Source organism: Trichoderma evansii (genome assembly GCF_050947405.1).
Source record: "Trichoderma evansii strain SZMC 28006 chromosome Unknown GGI43scaffold_3, whole genome shotgun sequence".
Lineage (NCBI taxonomy): Eukaryota > Fungi > Ascomycota > Sordariomycetes > Hypocreales > Hypocreaceae > Trichoderma > Trichoderma evansii.
The window spans coordinates 698,888-723,731 of record NW_028145203.1 but is presented as its reverse complement, the minus strand read 5'-3'; the positions used below and the strand labels follow the sequence as shown (position 1 = coordinate 723,731).

The 24,844-nt window shown below is 48.7% G+C and overlaps 8 protein-coding genes across 8 annotated transcripts; 7 read left to right on the top strand and 1 right to left on the bottom strand.

The window, feature by feature from the left end:
* Positions 1 to 535: 535 nt before the first annotated feature.
* GGI43DRAFT_239916 (Zn(II)2Cys6 transcription factor domain-containing protein) lies at positions 536 to 2,422 on the top strand. The gene is made up of 2 exons (XM_083200672.1): positions 536 to 742; positions 874 to 2,422. The coding sequence occupies exons 1-2, from the start codon at positions 674 to 676 to the stop codon at positions 2,320 to 2,322; spliced, it is 1,518 nt and encodes a 505-aa protein (XP_083063944.1). The 5' UTR covers positions 536 to 673; the 3' UTR covers positions 2,323 to 2,422.
* Positions 2,423 to 2,889: 467 nt separating this feature from the next.
* On the bottom strand, positions 2,890 to 4,187 carry GGI43DRAFT_395696 (rRNA-binding ribosome biosynthesis protein RPF2). Its single transcript, XM_083204894.1, has 2 exons — positions 4,130 to 4,187; positions 2,890 to 4,048 (listed from the first exon to the last, which is right to left on the bottom strand). Exons 1-2 carry the CDS (start codon positions 4,141 to 4,143, stop codon positions 3,109 to 3,111), a joined length of 954 nt encoding a protein of 317 aa, XP_083063943.1. The 5' UTR covers positions 4,144 to 4,187; the 3' UTR covers positions 2,890 to 3,108.
* A 245-nt stretch (positions 4,188 to 4,432) lies between these two features.
* Positions 4,433 to 7,124, top strand: GGI43DRAFT_395693 (tetratricopeptide repeat protein). Its single transcript, XM_083204893.1, has 3 exons — positions 4,433 to 4,912; positions 5,002 to 5,573; positions 5,631 to 7,124. The coding sequence occupies exons 1-3, from the start codon at positions 4,742 to 4,744 to the stop codon at positions 6,766 to 6,768; spliced, it is 1,881 nt and encodes a 626-aa protein (XP_083063942.1). The 5' UTR covers positions 4,433 to 4,741; the 3' UTR covers positions 6,769 to 7,124.
* Positions 7,125 to 10,897: 3,773 nt separating this feature from the next.
* GGI43DRAFT_431076 (uncharacterized protein) lies at positions 10,898 to 12,565 on the top strand. Its single transcript, XM_083209372.1, has one exon. It carries the CDS (start codon positions 11,028 to 11,030, stop codon positions 12,195 to 12,197), a length of 1,170 nt encoding a protein of 389 aa, XP_083063941.1. The 5' UTR covers positions 10,898 to 11,027; the 3' UTR covers positions 12,198 to 12,565.
* Positions 12,566 to 15,321: 2,756 nt separating this feature from the next.
* GGI43DRAFT_239883 (uncharacterized protein) lies at positions 15,322 to 15,792 on the top strand. The gene has a single exon (XM_083200671.1). It carries the CDS (start codon positions 15,429 to 15,431, stop codon positions 15,690 to 15,692), a length of 264 nt encoding a protein of 87 aa, XP_083063940.1. The 5' UTR covers positions 15,322 to 15,428; the 3' UTR covers positions 15,693 to 15,792.
* Positions 15,793 to 17,407: 1,615 nt separating this feature from the next.
* GGI43DRAFT_239855 (uncharacterized protein) lies at positions 17,408 to 18,088 on the top strand. Its single transcript, XM_083200670.1, has one exon. It carries the CDS (start codon positions 17,497 to 17,499, stop codon positions 17,986 to 17,988), a length of 492 nt encoding a protein of 163 aa, XP_083063939.1. The 5' UTR covers positions 17,408 to 17,496; the 3' UTR covers positions 17,989 to 18,088.
* A 2,557-nt stretch (positions 18,089 to 20,645) lies between these two features.
* GGI43DRAFT_395685 (uncharacterized protein) lies at positions 20,646 to 21,620 on the top strand. Its single transcript, XM_083204892.1, has one exon. The coding sequence runs from the start codon at positions 21,095 to 21,097 to the stop codon at positions 21,449 to 21,451; it is 357 nt and encodes a 118-aa protein (XP_083063938.1). The 5' UTR covers positions 20,646 to 21,094; the 3' UTR covers positions 21,452 to 21,620.
* Positions 21,621 to 22,281: 661 nt separating this feature from the next.
* Positions 22,282 to 24,432, top strand: GGI43DRAFT_239766 (uncharacterized protein). Its single transcript, XM_083200669.1, has 3 exons — positions 22,282 to 22,751; positions 22,819 to 23,805; positions 23,870 to 24,432. Exons 1-3 carry the CDS (start codon positions 22,589 to 22,591, stop codon positions 24,190 to 24,192), a joined length of 1,473 nt encoding a protein of 490 aa, XP_083063937.1. The 5' UTR covers positions 22,282 to 22,588; the 3' UTR covers positions 24,193 to 24,432.
* Positions 24,433 to 24,844: the final 412 nt, after the last annotated feature.

The window sequence follows — 24,844 nt, the reverse complement described above, 5'->3', positions numbered from 1 at the left end:
GCTCGCCAAAGGCCCTTTTCCTGGCAGTGCTATTCCGAACGATAAAGCCACGCAAACCTAAATGGCAATCTCGCTAATCGTGGCTGCCGCTCGCGATTATTGCCGGTAATAACTGTAAAGTTTTTATCGATGCGTCATCTGATGCTGTCCGCTGAGACACAATGATCTCTGAACCAGTCGAGGCTTGTACGGATGACGCGGGCTTGTTGGCCCAGCGCGTCGGAGAAACGAGCATCCGAGCTCTTTTGGGCAGTGGTAGTGGCTGCGCCTCTGCGAGCTGTGCTTATTAACCAAAAGAGGCTTCATCAAAGGCACCGGCTCGTACTCGTAAACATCGCCAATTCAGCCAGGCTTTGGGTCGCCCCTCCAGACGGTTCAGTATCTAAGCCGTACTAGAAGTTTAACTACACGTCCGCCGTCATTTCTCCATCGCCGCTCGACAAAGGCACTCCAGCTCTGGCCGTTCAACCTCGCTGGACGCTGCGCAGTTGCATCGTTCGACAGACTCGGAGCCGACCGTCGGATTTCGCGATTTCCCCCTGCAAATCGCCTGCAGCATCACCAAAAGGCGTCTCTCCCACGGCCCGCGTGGCGATGCCACCAGTGCGTGGCGCATCTAGAACCGTCGCTGCACGCACTCACCAACCTCACCGGTGAATCCTGGACTCTCCTTATGCCTCCCAGACGGTCGCACAAAAAGTCGCGCGCGGGGTGTCGGCGTTGCAAAAATCGCAAGATCAAGGTAAGAAAAAAAAATTGAGGTGGAAAAAGAATGAACGAGCACCCATATCTTTTCACCTGGGACATCCTAGCCGATGTCTCCTATGCCTCGAGATACATAAAACTGATGCGATCCGTCGTCTTTTTGTATAGTGCGATGAAGTTCATCCGCGCTGCGGAAATTGCTCCAAACATGGTGTCATGTGCGATTTTGAGAGCCGGCAAGTGCTCGATGAGCTGCATACACTTCCCACCCCGGTCACTAGGAGCCCACAAGCACCAGTATCCGCGCCGACATCATCAGGCTCGATGACGATGACATCGACGACAGCGCCATCAACGACAGGTATCCCTGCGTACGACGACCATCGAATATCTCCTTCACAGCTCTCGCCTCCTTCCACATCCTCAACGCCGTCGCTCACGCTACCCTCCGTTCCCATCATCACATCTATGACCAGACAAGGAGACAGACTTCTGGAATTCCAGCTATGGCACCAGTATATTAGCAGTACTTCCAAAACTCTAGTTATGAATTCCCCTGCCAGTACAGACATTTGGCAAAAAGATGTCCCACGCCTTGCTCTTGAAGGAAGAACGTATTTGATCGACGCGGTTCTCTCTGTGGCTGCGTTACATTTGCGCTTCAAGAATCCTGAAGACAAAGTCATGATTGAGGCCTCCCATGCCTACTCTGCCTCTACCCTGGCGGAATATTGCCGCTCACTTAACAAGGGTATAACTGCAGAGAATGCCGACGCTCTATTCCTCACTTCATGTCTTATTGCGTTCCAGGCCACTGCCTCTCGTTTGTTCATCAAGGAGGATAGCGATCTGACGGATCCAAGCGAATCGCACCGCCGATATGCATTGCCTCTTTCTTGGTTCCACGCTTTCCAAGGCGTGAAAACCATCGTCGCCACATCCTGGCAATGGATTCGAAACAGTGCCACAGTCAAGGTGGTTATTGACTCTCAGCCTGGCTTCATGTTGGATCTGAATCCCCTCGGCCCAGAATCCTTCTTTGGTCACCTACTTGATGATCTAGACGAGGAGCTAGAGCAGGAAGATGAGAGTAATAGAGCCGCAACAAATCAGGGTTACTTCCATGCAGTCTGTGTCTTGAACTGGGCCCATAAGAATCAGTACGCCCCTTCTGCATTGGCACTTCCGTCAACTGTGTCACGTCGTTATGTTGAGCTTGTTGAGGCTAAGAGACCTCGCGCGCTTGCTATTCTCGCCTGCTTCTTTGCGCTGCTTAAGCGTATGGACAATGTATGGTGGTTGGACGACGTGGCTCGTCGGGAAGTCATGGGTCTTGTGAGTCTATTTGAGACTGGCTCAAAGTGGTGGAGGCATCTTGAATGGCCAATCCGGATCGCGCTGTGGGACGGAGAGGCTGATGCCATCCCGGCCGATATATGGGGCGTGGAGCGCAAGGAGAACCCTCCCGCAGACGCAGGTGTTCTGTCTGCTGAGACGATATTAAATCATATCGATCTTATGGCCAAGATGATGGACAGTACCCAAGGGCCGCAGTCAATAGAGTCTATCCCTGTGGTGGGAGACTTGGATGGCTTGGTTCCCCCGCCACTCGACTAAGACTTTTGAGTGGTTGTTTTTGGGACATGGGCCAATACTTGGCCCCCCTTTTTAGAAGTGTACTATTTGCTGTTGATGTTACAACTATTTAACCTCATTCGCAGAATTCGGCCTTGTTCAAAAAGAGGCGCTGGTGTATAGATAACCACGGGAAGATGTATGAGCGTGGGAGTTTTTTTCTGTTTCTTCTTTTTGGGAGATGGGTTTACTTTTATTCTTATTCCCCCTTTTCTACCGAAGCTGCAATGCAGCCATTACTCTTACATATTTTATTTCCTTCTTTTTTTTTTTTTTTAAACAAGCGATTCGTCACTGGGCGTTTGGAATGGGACCTATGGTCAAAGACGATCTGATGATAGCAGGGCTCGTGGATTCTAGCATTTCGGAGTCACTTGTTTCATACTGATATGGAGGACGAAATGACACATAATACTACTGGGTTATAAGGAGTCAAGATGAACTTGGGTATGGGTTATTTGCATCTAGGAGTCGTGCTGCTAGAGTTGAGCCGTGAATGCGAATACATGCGTTAAAATGTGACTTATTTGTACGAGACAACGGACGTGAATGACAATGTAAATGCTTATGAATCTAGATCCATCAGTTCATCTCATTATGATGCCTTGATATTAGAAAACAAAATCTCAGGACACTATATAGCAGTGATAGAAGCCGACTATAAAGCCGCCCAAGACGCCAAACTCCAATTCCCAGGATTTAAGCACGCCAGACATCTTTTTTCCCCTCCTTCCCTCCATTCTATTAGATCCTTGTTACTTTGCCAGCTTATTTCCTTGCTCGCTTTGAATCGTCAACCTCAACAATCTCCTCTGGTTCAGCCGCATCGTCGTGAGATCTCTTCAGGCCCTTCATCTTTCTTGTTTGCAGCTGGCTCAGGTCTTGCTTGCCCAAGTGGACACGACCAAGCTTGTCACCCATTGAGTCCAAGGAGACGTTCTTCTTCGTCTTCTCCTCCGTGCCGCGAGCCTTCTTCATGGCCTCCTTGAGCATTGCCTCGTCCGCCTCCTTCATGCGTCCGACCCTCAGGTCCATTCGGGGACCGATCTCCTCGACCTCTACGCGGGGAAGCTTCTGACCACTGCGCTTGGTGCTGATGAGGTATACTCGCAGGTGAATGGCGGGCTTGGCGTCGCCTTCGCCGGTGGTGTCCTCAGCGGTGATGGAGACAATGTACTGTAGGCCCTCGACATCGATCTTGTCGGCGGTTTCTCCTCGGAAGAAGTCCATGAAGAAGCTCTTTGCGAGCGTGTATTCGTTTGCCACAGGGCTCTCAAAGGCGCTGCCCGCGAAGAGCACCATGGGTCGCATGCCAATGGCGAACTTCTTGGTCTTGAACTGCGTAATGGAGCGGTAGCTCTCCTGGTCGAGGTATAGCTCCAGCATATCCAGCACCTTGTGGCCAAATGTGCGGATAAATGTCAACGCATGGGGGCGCTTCTTCTGTGTGCTGCCAAAGACGAAAAGACTGGCGTCGTTCTTCTCGGAGAAGAATTCGATGGATGCGGCATCCTCAAAAGGGTGGATGGGGTTCTTCTTGGTGAATTTCTTGGAGAGGGGCTGGCGCATGGAGAAGAAGTCATTCATGGCATCTTGGACGACCTGGGAGCAGTTGTTGCCGCGGAGGAAGAGGCATGTTTTGGGGTTCTCGATGGCTTTGGGCTCGCGCTTCTCGAGGGCTCTCTTGGAGCGAGCGTTACGAGGTTTTCTAGAAGAAATTTTGTGTTAGATTTGATTCATAGTCTGAAATTTTGCTGATGAATTATTGTGGGAGTTGTAGGAGACTTACACTTGGCGAAGCATGGTGGAATTGGCAATGGATTCTGTTAATCGCTGTTTCTTGCAATTATACCAAAAGCCGTGATGCCTTCTTGATGGGACAGCCAGAGACAAGAAAAAAAAAATCTTATCGATAGCATCAGCAGCAACAGCCGCACCGCCACAGCGCAAGCGCGGAATAAAGCCACAGCGCATCTGGCAGCGTATTTCCGACCCCACAGTCACGTGCTGCCCCTGACGAGAGACGAGATCAAGCTTACCAACCCGGACGGACCGGCGACAGCCTCGGTAGGCCGATTTCCCCACACAACAACAAACAAACCCGTCCTTTGGCCTGCAGGTGACGTGCCTGGAAGTCGCCTCTTTGCATCTTATTCCCTAACCCGGAGCCGCTCTACCGTCCTAGTCCTTGCCTCTTCCCGTCTAAGCGCGTGTCTTTTCGTATCCGCTAGTCAACGTCGAGCAACACAGCCGCGGCTGAGTCTATCTTCGACTTGCTTTCATCTTTCTGGCTGCCTTTTTGTTCAGCTTCTTCTGTACCTTTCTTTTTTTCTTGTTACCAGAGCAGCAACAAACGCGATCGATACCCCGTGCGCATTTCATTACAAACCATACAGCCAAAATGTCGTTCATGGGAGGCGCAGAGTGCTCGACGGCTGGCAACCCCTTAAGCCAGTTCCAGAAGCACGTTCAAGATGATAAAACACTACAGCGAGATCGCCTCGTCGGCAGAGGGCCAGGTGGCCAGCTAGGCGGCTTCCGTAGCTCGCCTGCCAACGCTCCCCAGGATGAGGTACGTTGTTTTGGTCGATATATGCGTGTTTGTTTATATCGCCCGCAAGACGCGCATTACTAATGCACGATGTGTATATGTTTTTGTAGATGATGAACGGTTTCCTCAATGCTGGCCCTGGCCTTCAACAAGAGTTTCCTACCTTGCCAGGTGGCCCTGCTGCCCAGCTTGCCCCTGCACCACCGCGTGCGCAGTCAGTGTCGCCATCATGGGCACAGGACTTCAACGCCCAGCAGCCCGGTATGGACGCCTTCGCACCACTAAGGCCTCTGTTTAGCCCCGAAGAGTTTGCCCGCTTTCAACAGTCAAATCCGGCAGCCGCTGCCGCAATGGCACCCCAGATGATTGGTGATGCGGCTTCTGTGATGGCCCAGCGACCGATGATGGGCATGAACATGGGCATGATGGGTATGGGATACGGTATGGCCAACCAGTCCATGATGCAGCCGATGTACCAGCAACAGCAACCTATGCAGCAGCAACAACAGGACCTGAAGGGCAAGGGTAAGATGGTTGAGTTGGACGACAGCAAGTGGGAAGAGCACTTTGCTCAGCTCGAACTCCAAGACAAGGAAGAGGCCAAGGAAGCTGAGAAGCAGGCGAACGCCGCTGAGGGAGAGTTGGAGCAGATGGACAAAAACCTCCAATCGGAAACTAATGAGTTTGGTGATTTCGAATCTATCTGGAAAGGAATCCAAGCTGAAACTGCTGATGCTAGATCGATGGTGAACGACCAACAATACTTTGACCAATTTGATACCGAGTGGGGCCAGGATCTCATGCCCGACTTCAATGGCGTGAATGACTGGGGACGATTCGCCGACCCGATTGTCGAGAAATACATGTTTGAGGAAGAAAACATCTTCCGTGAGCAAAAGAATGCTTTCGCCGAAGGTGTTCGTGTCATGAAGGAGGGAGGTAACTTGTCCCTGGCAGCCCTGGCGTTCGAGGCTGCTGTTCAGCAGAACCCAGACCATGTTGAGGCTTGGGTATACCTGGGCTCTGCTCAGGCCCAAAACGAAAAGGAGACGGCGGCTATTCGTGCTTTGGAGCAAGCATTGAAGCTCGATCCTAACAACCTCGATGCCATGATGGGTCTGGCTGTTTCCTATACCAACGAAGGCTACGACAGCACAGCATACCGCACGCTCGAGAGGTGGTTGTCTGTCAAATATCCCAACGTTCTCAGCCCTGCAGATCTTCACCCTGCCGCTGATATGGGATTCACTGATCGTCAACAGTTGCATGATAAGGTCACCAACCTCTTCATCAAGGCCGCCCAGCTTAGCCCCGATGGCGAGCACATGGATCCTGATGTCCAAGTCGGACTTGGTGTATTGTTCTACGGAGCGGAAGAGTACGACAAGGCAGTGGACTGCTTCCAATCAGCCCTCCACTCTTCGGAGCTGGGCACCACAAACCAACAGGAGCAACTTCACCTCCTTTGGAACAGGCTTGGTGCTACCCTCGCTAACAGCGGAAAGTCAGAAGAGGCCATTGCTGCTTATGAGCAAGCTCTGTCTCTGGCGCCCAACTTTGTGCGCGCTCGTTACAACTTGGGTGTCAGCTGCATCAACATCAACTGCCACCAGGAAGCAGCATCTCACTTCCTTGCCGCTCTTGACATGCACAAGACTATTGAGAAGTCTGGCCGCAGCGCGGCGTACGAAATTCTGGGTGACGGTGCTTCCGGCCAAATCGACCAGGCTCTTGACAGAATGTCTGCTCAGAACCGCAGCAGCACCTTGTACGATACCCTGAGGAGGGTGTTTACGCAGATGGGCAGAAAGGATCTGGCCGATAAGACCATTCCCGGCGTCGACCCTGATATTTTCCGACCTGAGTTTGACTTTTAGAGACTCCTTGTTGAGCAGTTCGTTGAGCATAAGATATTTAGCGCATCAATGAGTCGAAACGGCCTCATTGCACTCAAGTTACGTTTTTGGTCCATCTCATGAAATTGTATTTACGATGAACATTTCTTTTCCCATTGGAAAGAAAGAAAAAGAAGGAAATAAAGGGGAAAAGGTCTAATGAGAAATATTTTTTGTCTTTACCCCGAGGAGTATAATAATTTGCAGGGATGCAGCGGTATTGGGCTTGGATTTATACGGCATATATGCAAAAAAAGAAGGAAATACACTGATGCTTAGTCTAGATGAATATACTACAAGGCATATATGGTAGATTCAATTGATGTTATTATCTTCTATATTGTGTAAATCTTGGATTGGAATTTATGCTTTGTGCCATTATGGGGATTAAGTGTTTACTTCTATTCATATACATAATGATGTGTGAGCTTGAGCTAATCTACGCTCTTTTACAGCTCATGTTGTATTTCGACCCAGCCGTACAGCTCTACATTTTGACAAACATTTACTTGTTCATTTATCCTATATACATTCTTCAACGACTTTTTAATTTTGTCCCCCTTCTCCACAAAATAGCATGTGAGCTTTGCATGTGTCACTACGTAAGAAGATATATTAAGTAACACAAAACTTTCCAACATTTTGGGCAACTTCAGCCAGTCTCATTACGAAGTACAGCTACATTCAATTAATTTTTATTGAGCTCCACAGAGACGCAGAGAAGAGTAAAATAAAGTGGCTGGGGTAAATCAATATTCTGAGCCCTGCCCATGTACAACCTCACTAGGCAAGCCTCACCGCAAAAAAAAGAAAGGACTGAGGTACTTTGCTCCCTTACTTTGTCTCAGTTCAGGCCCTCTCTTCCCGTCCTGTTCCATCTTTTTTTATGCGTCCTCGGCCTATCGTCGTGCAGCACAGCTTTCATTCTTCCTGCAGGATTGGTCGACCTGCCAGTCCCAGATCCTTGGAGCCTTGGGTAACATCCATCTACCATCTGGCGAGGCAATATTACGCCACAAAACACCCCTCCCCTTTCTCCTTTTAACTTTTTCCTTTTCTCTCTAGTGCAATCGATGTGGTGGTACAAGCTGGCTCCTTGCTTTGCAGCAGATCCACAGCCTCATGTCGCTTCGGTACGACAGAAGCTGAATCAAAGACACCGGCATGTAACTATTAGCATAGGCCTGGAAATCTATATTCCGCACATATCAGTTTATGTGGCGTAAAGTGGCTAGTACAGTGTAGTCGTCAAAATGCCAAGTACATTTCTGTACAGGACCTAACATTACGCAGAAAATAAGATGTCGACAGGGCGATTTTTTTCTCCTCTAATGCAATGCAGCTGGACAAAGAAGGAGGTCCAGAGGCTCAATAAGACCACCCCATTTTCAAGCACGAGAATGAAGAGACTGCTGGGATGCGTTGTATATGACGCACTACTGTAGATATCTGGAGGTCTTCAGGAAGATGAGACTTATTATTACTTGCTTGTAGGATTTTCGCTTTGGCTTGTTACATCTACCCAATGTCGCTAGCCGCAAGGTAGAAAGGGTTGTAGCAGGACTTGCATCGATGTTTCTTTAATAGTTGTGTTTTTTATATATAAATAATAGAATGAAGGGAAAAGTCTCTGCATTTACATAACAACATGGGGAAAACCTCCTGCGGCGGAGGAGGAAAAAAAGCCCATATCAAGACAGCAATACCACGCACTGTCTCTAACTAGGCCGCTAATAAGCCTTGTAGCTTCATTCCCAATCTCATCATGAATTACTGCTATTAAAGAAGCTTAGCCAGTTTCTGTAGGAACCTCTGAATTGTTGAGACAAATATCATCTTGGCCCGGCGGGGCTTCTGTACATCCCGCATTACAATTAATATTAAATGTAATAGTATTATCGCCATTGCAAAAGAATCTAGACTGTTTTTTGAGCTCATTAGTTATATCGTCGACATTGGCTTCGGCATTGGCTTTTATATAAGCGTTCGTAAGATCATTGTCCGAATATCCCATATTTTGTAAGTCTTATAATATAGGAGTACAGATAATATATGCAGTTACTTACCCATTTTCAGAAGGGTATGTCTGCAATAACGTGCACCCTTACGACAGGTAGCGCCAAGCACAGTGGAGATCATAGCAGAAATAACAAACAAGGTGACCATGGTGGCTGAATAATATAAACCCGGGTTATATTAAAAAGCGTGTAAGAGAAATCGATCAATAAAGATTTTGTATTGGTGTAAATGGTTTAGTTGGAGGAAAATTAGATTGATGTTTGTCTATATTTTGATGCAATGAGCTTTGTTTTTTATAATTGTGCATTGCATTCTCTGCTCTAGTAAGCTCAATGATGGCCGCTTCCTATCTCGCTCTGTCCGAGCCGTATGTCTTGCAACAAGGACATCTATGCAAGGGATGCAATTGATATTACTCTCTGACTATAAACTATGAGTAATATATGTCTCGGTTAACAAGAGATTACATCATGGGCAATATATAGGCCACGCTATAATGTATACGTGGCTATGGGTTATACTTATTTCATCGCCTTATTGTGCGCGTGGCCTGCTGCATTCATTACCTTACTCCAAAGGTTACTTTATTAAATGTTGAATCTATAATCTAAGCGCGAGCTTGGGAATGGAGTCGCCGTATCTGTGATGAAGTTAGTATATCAACGTTAAATAACCTGTATACTTTTGTTGGGCTGTCGACGAAGGTGGGATAAAGAGAATTGTGAGACGACGTGCTGAGATGTCTTAAAAAGAATCTCAATCTAGCGCCGCGCTGTATTATTAATACATCTGCTCTCAGTAGCTCACTATAACGAATCTTGTGAGTTAGCAAGAAGAGGTGCGGAGAGGACGACTGCTACAATAGACTTAGGCGCGTATATCTATTAAGTGAGCTGGAAGTGTGCATTGGTGCCTTGGGTAGATGTATGACTTATGCCATGATACTCTTAATCCATATGGATTCCTGATCTTTCCACCCTCTTCAATATTCGCTGACTATATTCATAAAGTCTTGAAGATGTAGTAGACAAAAATATGTAAATCTGTATAAATCACCGACGTAAATTACGGAAGAGAAACGGAATAATGATTATGCCAGCTTTCTGTGTCCTACATCTACGGGATATAAACCATTTGGGACAGATTGAACGACATCATAAATTGACTCATAGGCTTTCTCTTACGATGAGGACGAGGTACAAGCGATATACCTGTCACGATATATGTAAGCTTTAGGTATATAGGATCGGACTGACCACGTCTCGCAAAAGCTATAGAGTACTATACGATGAGTTAAGACTAGGCTAACTCTATTGTTAATACCAAGGAGTAATAAACAATAAAATAAGACAAGTCTGACTCCATTGGCCGTTCTTGCTTACGGCCCATCATCTTATACTTAGGTAAGTCCAGTGTACGTATTACTAGAAATATTATACTGTATTCGTCTATATCATTCCCCTCCCTTCCTCGAATCTTACCTGAAACTCTACTTTCGTTGAGTTTCAAGAATACGCCATGGTTTCATAAGTCTAAGAGATTCTTCAAGACATCAACGCAGTATTAGTGTATAAAAGAGTAGCGGTGTGGAAGTGATGGGCAAGATTCGTGTGCGACGAAGCCAGTTATTTACATGACTAGTATGGATAGAATTCACAAGTGACACCTCTCAAATTCTAGGTCTATATTGGTGAACAGTATAGGGGGATTCAACAGATAATGCTATCATTGGATACATGGATAAAGGTACTTGATCTTGCAGCAAATACTGTGCTTCGTATCGATGATACAGCATTAGCAACTTACTTGTTAAGCTATCTTAAAAGGGCGCCATGAATTGAACGTATTTTTGAGCAAGGGACTCAATGAACTACAGTGAGTCGTATAAGTCCCGCACGGCTTGATCGTTGTGTTGGCAGACATGACTTTTTCATCATTAGATTAGGATCGACAGCTGTCTAGAGCCATCTAGAATTGTCTTAGATCTTAAGAGTATCCCTGCATTATTTCAGTGCATATACGAGATGCAGTGAAAATGATATTATAGATATTCTCCTTAATATCTGCTTCATCTTACTAACTGCATCTACTGCCAGCTTATTTTTTCTCCAGCCTTGTGGCCATAGTCTATCTCAAAATCAATCATCTATTCCAGCAATCCAACGCATTTCCATTGGCGTACCGAAATTAAGCACTTGTCCGGCAAAATATACGCTGTATGTATGTTAGCACAGAATATATACGGCACAAGTCTCTCCACCCTCAATCACCCAAACCAAGGGAGAACCACTATAGAGAGGATAAAACAGACTGAGGAGGCCGCCTTTGGTGGAATCCTCGCCAATGTTTTAACAGATGGCACATCACAGCTTGAAATTAAAGTTCTTGAACCCAGTGGAAAGACTGTATGGAGTTGGAATGCTAAACACGATCTGAAGGGGAACTTGCCAGATCAACTACACGATTGTGTCTCCCGTAAGGCCACCACCAGAACAGAGGCTAAACAGTCCGAAGATGGTAGCCTTATTGCTGCTATATATGGCGACGCAATTATTGCTGTCAAATATATGCCTGATGATCCCGAGAGTGACAAAAGAGTCGTGTGGGGGGTTTGTGGCGATAGTTCGCTGCTAGGAAGCTCTCATTCCCTAGAGTTGTTGCCAGACAATCTCCTTGCAATCGCTACCTCTGGACAGAGCCAAAGTGATGGCATTGTGATATACAATATGAGCCTGGGGCTCTCACCCAACCCCACTCCAATTCAACGCATCACGCAATTACCAGATATCCATGCTCTAGTATGGGAGAAGAAAACTCAGGTACTGTGGGCAGCAGGAACAAACTCTTCTATCGACGAAGCGCGTACTGCCACGGGACTTATCAACGGCTATTTCTACCAATCAAGTTCATCAAGCGGCCAACCTCTGCAGCAAGAGCCAGTGTCCCAATGGCATATACCGGATGCTATCAAAACGTTTACCGAGTGGAATAATAGCGATTATCATAGCTATGCGAAGGAATGGAGCGCACCGCATGATTTAACTCTTGTTCCTGGCCAGCGCACGTTCCTCATCGCCACAGATCTAGACATCTACGCCTTGAACATGTCATGTGGGAGATTCATCTCTGGCCAGGCGGTGGTGGATACGTACTTGAAAGGCTTTTCTCCAGTTGATCACCGCGTTGGAAATAATAGCAAAGGCCAGGTGGAGGAGCTTCCCCGTTCAGATATAAAGAGTGTCATCTTCGGTCCAGATGGCATAACGGTGTATGTGCAGGCACGGTGGAGGACATTCTTCACCAACAAACTTAACTTTCTGATCAAAGGAGAGAGGCAACAAGTGGATTTACAAAGCAGCATTTATCGTGCGCGGTATTTTAAGATGAAATAGATATTGAGATTCGTCGAGAAATATTCCACAATCTGTATATTCTCACATCCTTATGTATGATGGGCGCTTTATCTAGAATGCTCTTTCTTTTCAGGAAGGAAGGTTAACATGATGTTTGCTATTCTGGCTTACCCAAACACTGGTAATGAATCCCGTTCAACTCTTTTTGCTTCCAATCCACTTACTCCTTAATACTTTATACGCATTCAATGTGCTATTGTAGCTACATTAAAGCTTGATTAGGGGCAGAGACATTTGTTAGATCCATCATATAAGTGGTACCTATGGATATAACTTATTTCGCACTGTCTCAGCCACAAGTCTCACCTTGCAGCATGTACGGAAAGAGTTTCCATATGTAGAGAGATATTTCCCACTACTCCCATGAAACCTCAAGCACGGGAAGGCTGGTGTTTAGCGACGGGAGCCACATGGAGGGTCTAGAATTAAGATTGGCGTCCCCCATTATCATGTAGCAATTAATAATTTTTCAATTTCTCCTTTTGACTTCAGCCACCAGCAGTCTGGACCGAAAGATATGAGAGAGAGGGCGACCAACAGCCAACACCATAGACCCATAACATGAGCCAGCAGGACGGGGTGTATTCTAGACAGAATCGCTTCTGAGACTTCACGGCTGGTACAGCTATTAGCAGTAGCAAATCAAGCGTTTTTGCTTCCCTTTGGCTCTGCACAGAGTCTCAAAATTATTCACGTCCTTTGCCAGTTAAGACATTCAAAACATGCGGCCGTTAACTGAACCCCCCCGAAACGACGAAAACGTGTGGCATGAAGTTGGGACATTCCCTCTCTCTGGGATAAAGGATATGTAGTAACGAAAGCGTATGTCTATACTGTTCATCAGACATCTTTCGTAATGACAAATACCTTGGAGCTGCGTACTTGTACAGCGGGACATTCATTTCATCATTTCTGACGCAAGATGAAATATCCCTTCTTCTCGGCTACCAAATATTACATAAAGTAGAACGCCATACAGGACGCAGATCGCTAATTTTCTGTCCGCGTACCATCAAACCAGAATATTCCTGTGTTCCATGAGGCGCGGCGAAGCGGCACCACCGTCAGAGCAAAGGGCGCCTGGAGGCATGCGAGCCATGGCGTACCAGGATCTCCGGCCCTTTCCTATTCCTCGGACCGGGGAGCTGTTTTTGTTTGATATCGTCACACTCTCTCAGGTATGTGTGTGTACGCCACGCCACACCGCACCAACGTGCAATATTATCCAAATTTCGGTTCCAAAGTCTGGTGACAGCTCTGTGCCTGCATGGCAGGGGCACTTGCGATGATGATAGGACACCGTCGACCACAGGGAGCTCTCGCTAGAGCGAGCGGCTGGCTGGGTGGCAAAAGGGGAGGGGGAAAATAAAAAGCAACCCTTGTTCTTCGTGCAACGCAGCTGAGAGGGGCGGAAATGGCGTCCCTGCTTTTGGGGATAGCAAACACACATCCCCGGCAGCCAGCAAGTGTCCAAGCTCTTGGCACATCTGAGTGGCATGAACCCTCCAAATTAACTCTTTAGAATTATCGGAGCCGGTCGATCATCTATCAGACGGTGGCCTAGTGCACGAGCCAACCTGGCTGATTTGAGTTTTCTCTGCCTCTTAGATCGAAGCTCGCTTGGTACAAAGTTGAAAAAAGGATCCGCATCGAAGGTCTTCCTCTTTTGGCGAAGTTCTGGTATATACACTGGAGAACACCGAGGAAGCAATATATCATACCTGCTCATTGCAGCCGTTTCTTAAGCAAATCACTAGCTAATATGTTAGCAAGCGTATTTCATGAACTGTCCTTTATTTCCTGAGAGGTATACAAGGCAGAAATAGACTGGCTCTTGCCGCACCGTTATTCCTTGTGTTTTTGCGTGGGAATGCCACATGTAAGACGTTGCCTACCATTTAAGAAGTAAAATGCATTACAGACGGTGGGTGTCAGCCAAACGTGCGATCATGCACTCCTTTGAGACACCCAACCAGTTCCGACCACGCTGCTGATTCCTGGCGTGGAATACTAGAGAGTTGGCACCCAGCGTGGCCTTCGCCCTCAAATGTCTCGAGTTGTGCTTATATGTGGCGTGTTGCACGAAAGGTTACGGTGGCCAATGAGAACAGAGTTGAGCATGTTAATCCAGCCGCAAGCCTGGTTGCACTGGTCCCTTTGTCTTGTGGCTCATAGCTCGTAGTTACTAGTATATACCCTGATATCAAGACAGGTAGGTGGTTTGTCGCTATACCTGTATATTGTATGGTGGCTGAGAAGCATCTGCTGAGTTATTTAGGATTACTATGATCGGAAGTATAGTGTTACATAGGTAGTATCAAGAGATGAACGCATGCGTCCGTGTATATTTTGCCATTCTCAGGACTGTTACGAAGCACTGGTACTCCATGTACTGGCAGCGAGACTGCTTTGGACTTTGCAGCACGAGGCAACGATGCAAGGTTATTTTCGATTCCCTGGTAGAAGAAAACAAACTGAACCAGACAACGTGGCGCTGCAGGACGTGATGTTGATAAGCTACAGGGTCTGCTGCGTCCCTTTCTCAGCCAGGATAGTGACATGAGGATGGTGCGGGAGCAATTGACCCTTTTTTACATCCATATGAGTATCTAAGATGCAAGTTGAGCCGACGCTGCCGATGTCGTGAAGCTTCGATTCGGCCTATACATACTCTTTAGCCTTATTGCCACGGATGAACTCTATGCCAAAGCCCGCGGCGACATCTGGAGTATTTGGTTGAGGCGTTTACACCTCCCCTGCACTCATAACCCTGTGTAGCAAGATATAAGCTCCGGAGTAGCAGTGCTAGTAGCGGTATGAAAATGCGGCTCTCCACAATTGTATCTTGGCTTTGTCGAAACACAAACAAGCGGGTACGCGGCCTTGAGATTGAGCACGAGGCAAAACATGGGATGAACACGCCGGCAAGGTCTTGGATCTGCTGGGAGCCACTTTGGCCAGTGGGCTTCTGTGCTCGGCAAATGGCCGAGGGCTAGACACGATCACAGGAGGGCACCCGCAGCTCAGAGCTAATACGAGCGTTACCCATACTAGGCACTTGTAGAGAGGCAGAACAGCGCATGGATTGACAGACCACCCCTTTGCTAGTGCACAGGAGCATCGCTTTCGGAGTTGCTTTTGCGGTCAGAGTGCAGCGCTCCCGCATACCAACCATCGATCTTCTAGTTTCCCAATCTGGATGGGAAATTCATGCAGCAAGAGCACCAAGATAGCTCCATAAATCTCGCATTCGTTAAGTACTGCCACGTACTTGTACGGAGATCTGAGTACATGAGATCGTTATGGGAGGTACTCCGTACTCTGCATGCAGGTCTCTCAACAGGAATAGCCATAGGCGACTTTTGTGAAAAAGTTCCAGATTACGGAGCTTATGAGCAAGATGGTAACTCATTGCGCAGTGGATATCAAGCTGTTAGCGCTAATCGAATCAATATTCAACATAGTACTTCGTAGTGCTACTGTAGCTCTAGGGAGTTGACAGGCAAGCGCAAGGTTGCAAGGCCGCATTGACATGGTAAACTTCGGCAGCGTCTCTTGCTGCTCTATTGTTCTTTGTGATAAATTGACCTTTCAGGGCACATTCGGATTCTTCATAACAAGTACTCGGCCTCATCTTGTTTCAGATGCCTCCTGCATACGATCTCACGTGGAATTAAATCGCTGCTGCCAACATTTGAGATGACGGCGAGGCGTACAGAGTCCCGTCTAAGCGAACAGCTCCTCCGTAGACTAGACACCCGCTATTATCACCGCCTCGGCGCAATGCGTGAGATGTAAAGTTTAAGGGCGACGCCCATCGAGAAATGTGCTCACCGATTTTTCGAATGGTTGGTAATACAGCTAATCCATGAAGCATACCTACCTACCTATACAAGTATGCATACTCATCTCATCCTCAACAAGTTAGTGTTAGTGCCCCTCACCTTTGCCAACAGCAAAAGCCATTGGATGAACAACTGCGATGCATGTACATCGATTGTAGCTATGGGGTAAGGTCGTGTACAGTACATGTACTAGCATTGGCATATGCCGAGTTTGACTTGTAATTTCCAACAAAAGAGAAGGTTATATACCTATATCCTGTTGGTCGTAAATTGTTAGTGCTAAACCGGTAGTTATGGCTATCATCGACTCTGGTCCATCAATGCTTCGACGCGGCTGGCCGCCTAGGTTGTCAACCCTGTCGAATTCGCTTATTCTTAGAATGGTCGATTGGAACCGTCAGTTCTCTGTACGTTTTATCCAGGTATAGCCAGATCACAGTCGCCGCTCATCATTTGCCAGTTAGTTTGGAGGGACTGCTTTTTGGCTCGCGCACATCATATCCAAGTGTCTCAGCAAGGGGTGTGGGTTGTGGATGAATACCACGTGGGGAGCCTCCGATGGCTTCTGCGTCTGGATTCTCCATACGCGCACCAGTATGCTCGCCACAGCACCGTTGCACAAGACATTCGAAAATCATACGGGTAAAAGTAAAATCTTGTCAGATCAGCCCCAGGCTGCTTGCACAGGCAAAGAGTCCATGGGAAAGGCGTACTTGCTGACACCTAATCACCCCAGCTCTGTGGCTTGTTGGAATGACCTGTATGAAATAGCACTTGGTCCTATAAAATAGATGCTTGATATTAAACTGTCACTAGCTTATGACTGGAGAGGCGCTGCATATGCCCTCTTGCCCTCGTAGCCGCGTTGATTGAGAATGAGAATCGCCATACTGTCAACAGAGTGGTAACATGTCCTAGGCTGTGAGGCACGATACTGGCATAGGATGAAGCGATAGAAACGCCAGCAAACTTACAAGGTACCCCCTTCTAGCGATGCACACACGCTCCCCAAGCGGGGACTGGGTTTGACAAGCTATCGAGTGGACCTTGGGATTTGAATAAAATGTAACTGCATCTGCACGGGCCATGAACAGGAAGAAGAGGTACGTGTAAAGCAAAAGGAGAGTTAGACGGCAAGGCATAGGCAACCCTGCTTACCTCAAGCTCTTGAAGCACGGAGTGTACAGTATTTTGAATAAGAGGGTTGGACAAGCTCTTGCTCTGCCCTCGGTCCATTCCGACCATCTTGATCATCACCACGGCCGAGGCACTCAATATTTTTTCTTTCCGAATTTTTCCACCCCTTGCGAGCCCGCTTCTGATTGTAAGGCTGGGCTGTGTTGAAGGCTACGGTTCGGCCGACGTTTAACGATAATCACACCGGCTGAGCCGAAAGACGATAGTGCGGCGTGCCTGAGTAAGTCGTGCAGGGCATGCTAGACTGCCGAGCCACGAGGTTTTTTGACACTTGTTGGCATGGTGTGGCACACAGCTCCATAGTTATTAAGCTTCTGCCACCCCATAAGCGCCGCTATGCTGTGGACGAATCGCCGAGAGGCGCGCCGTTTTATCACTTGGAGGCCCGTATGCATTCCCTTTCCGTTTTTCTGGTACGGAGCGTTATTACTAGCACCACTCAGAGGGGGCAGCGTAAGCATCTAAGAACATTCCAGCGGGCCTCTAGTTCTTCTGGTGCTAAATCGTCGGCGTTGAAACGAAACCATCAGGGCAGTTCTGTCCCCTTACTGTGCTGCCTTGGTTTCTTCGTCTGGATGACTTGCATTGCTTATGTTTTAATGCGTAGATACGAACTTGTGCTAACTGCAAGCATGTGTGGTGTACGTGTACCAGTATGCATATACTACTTGGGGCCAATGTGTCAGCATCGAGTTGTGGTGATATTTGACGATCCTGTGGCACGTTGAAGCTGGCTTCGATAAACCACCGAGATGCCCCATTTTGCCTTTTGGTCAGCGTAACTATCCCCCAAAGTTCGCTATCTCCGGCCCCGACGTAATATGGCCGATATCCCTCACGCCCAATTAGAGCGGCGGCCGAACGAGTCTCACGTGGCGGCGGAAGATCGCGCATATGCACCCTGCAGTGGACCTGTGGACACACCAAGTCAATCCCATCCACAGCGGCACGAGGAGCCCTGGCTCGGTTTGCCCCAAGGGCTGTCATCCTGGCAATCTGGCCAATCAATCCGGCGGGTTTTCCACCCCTTCTTGTCCAAATTTGGTTGCTGAGAGCGCGACCAAGCTACAGTATGGGCTATGCAAGATAGCGTTGAAATGGCTGTAAAGACCGTCACAACGGACATTGCAGGGTCCCTTGCGGTCTTGTATGGTGTGTATTTGCACGAAGTCGTCGCAGTACTGGCAAAACAGTACAGTAATAGCATTTGGTAGCAACACTGCGAAGTCTGCGGACTACTGGTAGCTTTCAGGCTGTACTGGGCAATTTATGCCGTCATCGCGTACCTGTGGGCACGTTCGTCGCACGTTTAACCAAAGATAGACAGTTCTGTTTTTGGCGTCGGTGTCCATTCCGATTCTGCATTGTAGGGCTCATTCTGGTGCATGCAAAACGGATTTGCCACTGGCATTGAAATCACGTTCTCGCAGTTTGACGGGTAAGGAACGTGTTTGCGCCCGCACAACGGTCTGGATGCCTAAGGGGCGTGCCAATAGCTGGCTGGTATGCGAGTAGCGACAAATTTCTGGATTACGTTTTCTGTTGTTCGCTTCCTATGTAGCTTCCTTTGGTTGTCCCCCTTTTCTGTTTGTACTATAGAGAAAATCAATAGCAGATCCTTAGAAGATAGATAGTTGGACTATTTGTTAGTAGTGCTACCGAGTAGTGGTACTGGTACTGCTAGCTTTTTCCATGTGATGAAGCCGGGAGAGCAGGCGCTTGGCTGGTACCGAATACAGTCGACAGACGTACTCGCTCTCTTCTCTTTGCTTTCATGGGCTCCAACTAAATATTGGTGGAACGGTGCTGTGCAGCATTAATTGAAAAGCGGATGGCAATCTCTATGCCCGTTGTGCCTAGGTAGCTGACGGGCTCTTTAGAACTGCCTTGTGATTCCTCATCTCCCCGTAAACATGGAGACGGATTGAAATCACTAGGAATTGGACGGAAGTAGCCTTTTCTCCCCTGATAATGGCATGGATATGAAAGCGGAGAGACAAAGTAGAGTATGCCCAAGTTCACGTAGTGCTCAGTGATGAGACAAGATGAAGTCAAGCAAATGGCAGAATCAAGAGGTGACTTGAGCACCTGCCAAATGGAAGACGCTACAGTACAATTGCAGGTACTGTGGGGAGTAGAGGTACGAATTTTTGGCCAGGGTGATTTAGTAGAGTACAAAGCAAAGTACCTGTATCCATGCCTCAGGCAAACACTCTTTTCGGTGACTCCACGTTATCTCTATCAGATTTGTCGGCAAATGAATGCATAGACACTTACAACGAGTAGATGGCGCCTCTTCCGCGCGTGGCATCAAAGAGACTCTCGCTTGCTTGACGCCTCTCTCCTGATACGGATATGATACTATCTGCTTAATTCGTGTCGATGGCTTGGCTTGGCTTTGCATTGCCTTGAAAGCTGCTAGTACGATTTAGCACGAAGGATGGCAATTTTTTTCTTTTTTTGGAGTGGAGCTGGCCCTTTTTGCCTTGCTCCAAGCCCAAGTGCCGTCCAGGGCGAAACGTGTCGCAGATGTAACTTACGGTTGCTAGTTCTGTCTGCTGCCCACCCATCGGCGATTATAGCCAGACCCCCGTCAACCCGATCCACGTCCCGTATTTGATCCTCAACGGAACTCAAGGCACTGGCATTAAACACGTGTTTTGCAGCTGGCAGTGGCAATCGAGTACAAGTACGGAGCAATACCCCATACATGCCGCTCAGTTCTGACTAGCCTCCGCACTCCTGAGAGCGAACGAGAGGCTCCGTCATTGGCAAGAGACGCAAGAAACAGGGCGTTACATGGCATTTAGCGACCTTGGCGGCAATCAGTGCGACGCCGCGTGCAGAGAAAAAGGTCCTCACACATGGCACAAGTTCGTCCGCAGCCGGGCCAATCCTCTTCACATGCACGGATTATTTGTGCCTGTGCAAAACCCTCGTGCGCCGGAGATGCATCGAGCCTAGTGCTACCATAGATAGACACGGACGGAGGTGCATTCTATCGGGGAACTTAGCCCTACGGCTTGACATGGGACGATGTCGAATCTGGCGTGTGGTAGAGCCTACAGGTGGAACTCAAGGATCCTGTTCAAGCCACTGACCGCCATGCTGCCGTTTCTAAGCCCGTTTAGCCACTGGCAGCGAGCAGAGATGTGACCGTGGCTCCATGGCGGTGGCCGAGGGTTACAAGGGAGACGCAAGGCTTTCAGCTCGTGGTTCAATAGAGCCCTAATAGTATTGTGAGCGCCAGGTAGCGCGCCACCACTTACATTATGCTTTTATGCCACAGTCTGGCCACGGTCTCCCCCTTTGCCGGAAGTACAAGTTATTGCTAAAAGGCACAGCACATTGGCCTGGACCCCTCACCACGACGAGGCGCCTTGCAGTGACCCATCAAGCGGCCCTACAGTCCAGCCACGGGCAGGCTCTGCTTGAAATCCAATCCTCCCGCAAGCAGCAGCCTTCCCGGAAGCACCGCGAACTGGCAACGGACCTCGAGGGTTTGCCGTCGCAACAAAATGCACCCCCTTCCAGGCTCACCATCAGTTGCTGTGCTGCTGCCCGATCTAGAGGGCACTGAGTACAACAACAAGCTCCCGGTGATGATTCAAAGAGAATACATATCCGTGTCAGCCCACAGGAAGAACAAGGAAGGCCCTTCGAGCATGTACAAGCACGGGCACAAGCACAGGCACGAATACTACACGTAGGGTAGACAAGTAGGGTACCACTCTGGGGGCAGGGATATCAGAGACTAGAGGGCGTGTGTATAAAATCGCAGCCGCTATTCGAACTAAAGTAGAACGACCACGCTCGTACTTGTACTATTCAGGTATGGATGGCTCCTGTGCGCACGAGTTGCTGCTCGTAGTTGCAGCTGCTAGTCCCTGGTTGCCTGCATTTGTTTGCATTGACTACCACTCTCAGTCTGGAGTAGCACGAGAGAGCCAGTCGAGTGGCCGTACTCCATACTTCCCTGTACAGCAGTATCGAAGGTGCGCCATGCCTTTGATTTTGGCTTCCCCAAAGAACCAGCTGGCACATCCATCTGTGGTCTGTGTGTCTTTGTGGCTCCCCTCCTCCCGATATTTTTCGGTGTTATTAGCCTCAAGCCTGTTTTTCTGTGGTGGCAGTAGTCGCCCGCGCCCACATATCTTAAGTTGTGCTACAGCACAGTGGACGCCAAGGTAGGTAGCAACCCCAGTCCTGTGGGCAGAGCATCAATGTTGGATGGGCTTTGATCTCTGTGAGATGGCGCCGCAGTACGGCTGCCGCTGGTAGTTGAAGTTGTAGTTTTGTAGCACCACGAATATCATATCATCCTCGGAGGCGGTACAGACAGGCCAAGTACTGCTACCCCGGGCAGTCTTGGGGCCAAGGCACGATGTACGCCGCACCTCCTGCTACTGGTAGTAGCACCGCAAGTAGTTGCAGGCCTATTCTGCCCTGGCCTGCTTGCTCCGTCGTTGCACGCACTCGTACAAGGTACCCGCTGTGGATGTCCCTGGATCCCAGTCAAGACTTTTGCTAGGCCCAGTCCCCAATTCCCCCGTTTCCCCCGTGCTGTGTCTGTGTGGATGCAAAAGTATCGTTCTTGCTAATTGCAATGCGCTCGTGGCTGTTCTACTAACATATAATCTGCATGTGGCTCTGAAAAAAAGGTACCTACGGTCTCGAAGCTCCTCTCTTGTTAGTATAGTAGTATACTTCTAGGTACAGGTACTTCCCACTCCCTGAGGCCCTGCGAGTTTAGTACCAGAGCTCCTCTAGCCTTGCCCCTACACTGACAATTCCTCGCCTACCTATCCAGGCTTTTCTTTCGATCCCCTCCCCCAAAAAACCAATTCTAAATCTCACGTCCCAACCTTGCCCTCTTCTTCATCTTCTTCTCTTCCACCAGCATTCAAGTCAACCTTTTATTTTATACCCCTCTAGAACGTCTACTGCATAAGTCTATTCTCTTTTCTGCTATTCAGTACCAAACTCCATGGTTAGCGACAACCGCTTCTCGCCCCCTTCGAGTTTGCTGAGTGTTGCTCGCGCTTCTTCCTGAACGAGAGTTTCGCTTCGCGCTCGCTTGCCAAAGGAACCCGCACTCTCGCCAATTCTCTACCCGTGTTTGTCTACCACCGTGAGGAACCGAACATTGGTCTTCTCATCGACTCCATCGTACGGCACAGCATCCTCTGTGATCAGACCCGCACAGTCACTCACTCGAGCCGGCGCGGCCGATCTTCCTTTCGCCTTGAATCTCGTTTCCGAGTTGCTGGCGATATTCACGTTTCCTCCCTTGCACGCCTGACTTCGCGATAGCCTCTATCGCATCGTATGGCTAGGATGGAAGCGCAAGTACAGCAGCGAACGCTGCCCACCAAGTCAGCCGGCCTCACCAACATCCTGAACAGAGACGATCGAGCACCTTCTCATACCGCGGCCGCTCCTCAGCTTCGCGACTCTGGATTTTATTCTACCCACGACAACTCTAGCAAGCGTAAGTCTACTTGTTTGAAATTTCAGAATGCTTCCCTCCCTTGTTTTGCTCACCGTTTGCTGAATAGATACGTCAGCAGCATCTTTCACGGTTACTGGACTCAGCCCTGCCGGATCTGGTTATTCTTCAGTTGACAAGACGCCCTCCCCCGTAGCCACCAATATGGTGCCCCAATCCGTTGTTTCCCCCTCTGCCAGCAACATGAGCGTGGCTTCGATGGTTTCTCCCAATAACGTTGCCATTGTTACCAACGGCGCCGACCAGCGAAGATTCGACCGACCAACCTCTCTGGACACAGCCAGCGTTTCAGGGGCAATGCTGGGAGAAGGGCTCAATGCGGCCAGCCGACGTGAAAGCGTGGACAGCAGAATCAACCAGGGCCTTAGTGATATGCGCCTGGGAGGCTCTCCGTACACGAGCAACAATCAATCTTCGTCGTCCATCCAAAACACACTTCATGCGCAGCGGAACCCCAGGCCCGGTCTGGAGGCTCTTGCCCACCATAGAATTTCAAATGGCTACCAGCCTAGTGCTGAGCGAAACCCAGAGCCAACAAAGGTGGTTAGGACTGCCCCTACAATTACTGGACCTACGACTAGCCATATCGCCCGTGCTGCCGAGCCGACTAAGGGTCAGGCATGGGCTTTCCCGGAGGACGATCTTAGAGCCAATAATCAATCTTCGTACGATGTATCTCGCCGCAGCAGCATCACGGAGTCTATTGCAAGCAGCCAGTTTACCACCGAGTCCCGACTGCCGCCGGGCCAACGCAGACTTGAAGAAGGGGCTGAGTTTTCCCGCATGAACTCATCCGAGTTCCCGCCTGTGCACCACCACAGCATGCAGCATAAGCAGCTTGCCGATCTTCAAGCTGAGGAGAATAACGGAGCAACGGGATCACAGCCCTATAGTCGAACCCCTGAGCTTAGAGTAAGCCACAAGCTGGCTGAACGGAAGCGAAGAACCGAGATGAAAGAGCTATTTGATCAGTTACGCGATTTGATGCCGCAGGAACGCGGCTCAAAGGCGTCCAAGTGGGAGATTCTTACAAAAGGTGAATATTTCTTTGAAGCCTCCCCTTTCGCATGAGTTTGCATAAACTAACACGCTGCTACTAGCCATTGCGGAGCATCAAAGACAGAGTGAACACGTTCGAGCACTCCAGTCTCACTACAACACAGTGATAGCCGAGAACGATATGCTGCGGCGAGAGGTGTCGGGATTGCGAATAGAGAATTCTCAACTTGTGGGAGAGCTGAATCGCCAGTCTGCGCCCATTGGCCAGCCTACTTACTCGTCTGATCCCTATGCGAGTGCTCCTCGGACTGAGCTGCCACCTCTCCGGTCTATCAGCAACAGTATCCCGAATGGCCCTGACTCCATGACAGGTGTGCAGTACGAGGCGCCGCGATCCAACGGATACCGACCAGAGCGTTACTAGCAAAGACGCTTTTGATGGCCCTGTTGGTTGCGCCAGTCACGATCATCTACGCTTTCCATGCTTTTCACCGTACTCACATGATTGAATGAACATGTGCAGAGAAGACACACGATTTAAACGGTATAGTCACTCTGCGACTAGATGAAACCACGGATACCGGATGGAAAGAAAAATCATCAAAAAAGGTTATATCTTCTGCTGATCGACATTTGAAGCTTTGGCTTTGATCTGTGTTATTAGAACTTTGATTTTCTTTTCGCTTCTTCCTTTGATTTGTTAATGCCTTCTAGATTTTCATCTTGGAGGCGGTTGTATCATTGCGGCAGAGATTGGCAGCTTTTTCTCAAAAGTAGCCATAAAGGCCGCGCTTTCTTTGGCCTGGCATTTTGTTTTTCTTCTTTTCTTTTTCAATTTTTGTCATAAAGACCACTGGATTATTGTGTGGTTTTTGTACCAGATTCGATCTGGTCAGGGAGGCGTTTATTTGTCTTTGAGTTTCGCCGTATATGGCAGTGGATAATCAAAAGCTAATCCCAGCCGGGCTACCAGGAATTGGTGGAAGGGGGGAAAGGAGAATTGGGGAGGTATGCTCAAGGTTTTTATATAAAAGGGAGAGAGATGCTTTGATTCCAAAGACGCGAGGGCCACGATA

Coding starts and splice junctions, on each gene's coding strand:
- GGI43DRAFT_239916 (XM_083200672.1), top strand. CDS start 674: ATGCCTCCCAGACGGTCGCACAAAAAGTCGCGCGCGGGGTGTCGGCGT. Junction 743..873: donor GCAAAAATCGCAAGATCAAG/GTAAGAAAAAAA, acceptor CTTTTTGTATAG/TGCGATGAAGTTCATCCGCG.
- GGI43DRAFT_395693 (XM_083204893.1), top strand. CDS start 4,742: ATGTCGTTCATGGGAGGCGCAGAGTGCTCGACGGCTGGCAACCCCTTA. Junction 4,913..5,001: donor CCAACGCTCCCCAGGATGAG/GTACGTTGTTTT, acceptor ATGTTTTTGTAG/ATGATGAACGGTTTCCTCAA. Junction 5,574..5,630: donor CTCCAATCGGAAACTAATGA/GTTTGGTGATTT, acceptor TGCTGATGCTAG/ATCGATGGTGAACGACCAAC.
- GGI43DRAFT_431076 (XM_083209372.1), top strand. CDS start 11,028: ATGTTAGCACAGAATATATACGGCACAAGTCTCTCCACCCTCAATCAC.
- GGI43DRAFT_239883 (XM_083200671.1), top strand. CDS start 15,429: ATGCAGCAAGAGCACCAAGATAGCTCCATAAATCTCGCATTCGTTAAG.
- GGI43DRAFT_239855 (XM_083200670.1), top strand. CDS start 17,497: ATGCTAGACTGCCGAGCCACGAGGTTTTTTGACACTTGTTGGCATGGT.
- GGI43DRAFT_395685 (XM_083204892.1), top strand. CDS start 21,095: ATGGATGGCTCCTGTGCGCACGAGTTGCTGCTCGTAGTTGCAGCTGCT.
- GGI43DRAFT_239766 (XM_083200669.1), top strand. CDS start 22,589: ATGGCTAGGATGGAAGCGCAAGTACAGCAGCGAACGCTGCCCACCAAG. Junction 22,752..22,818: donor CCACGACAACTCTAGCAAGC/GTAAGTCTACTT, acceptor TTTGCTGAATAG/ATACGTCAGCAGCATCTTTC. Junction 23,806..23,869: donor GTGGGAGATTCTTACAAAAG/GTGAATATTTCT, acceptor CGCTGCTACTAG/CCATTGCGGAGCATCAAAGA.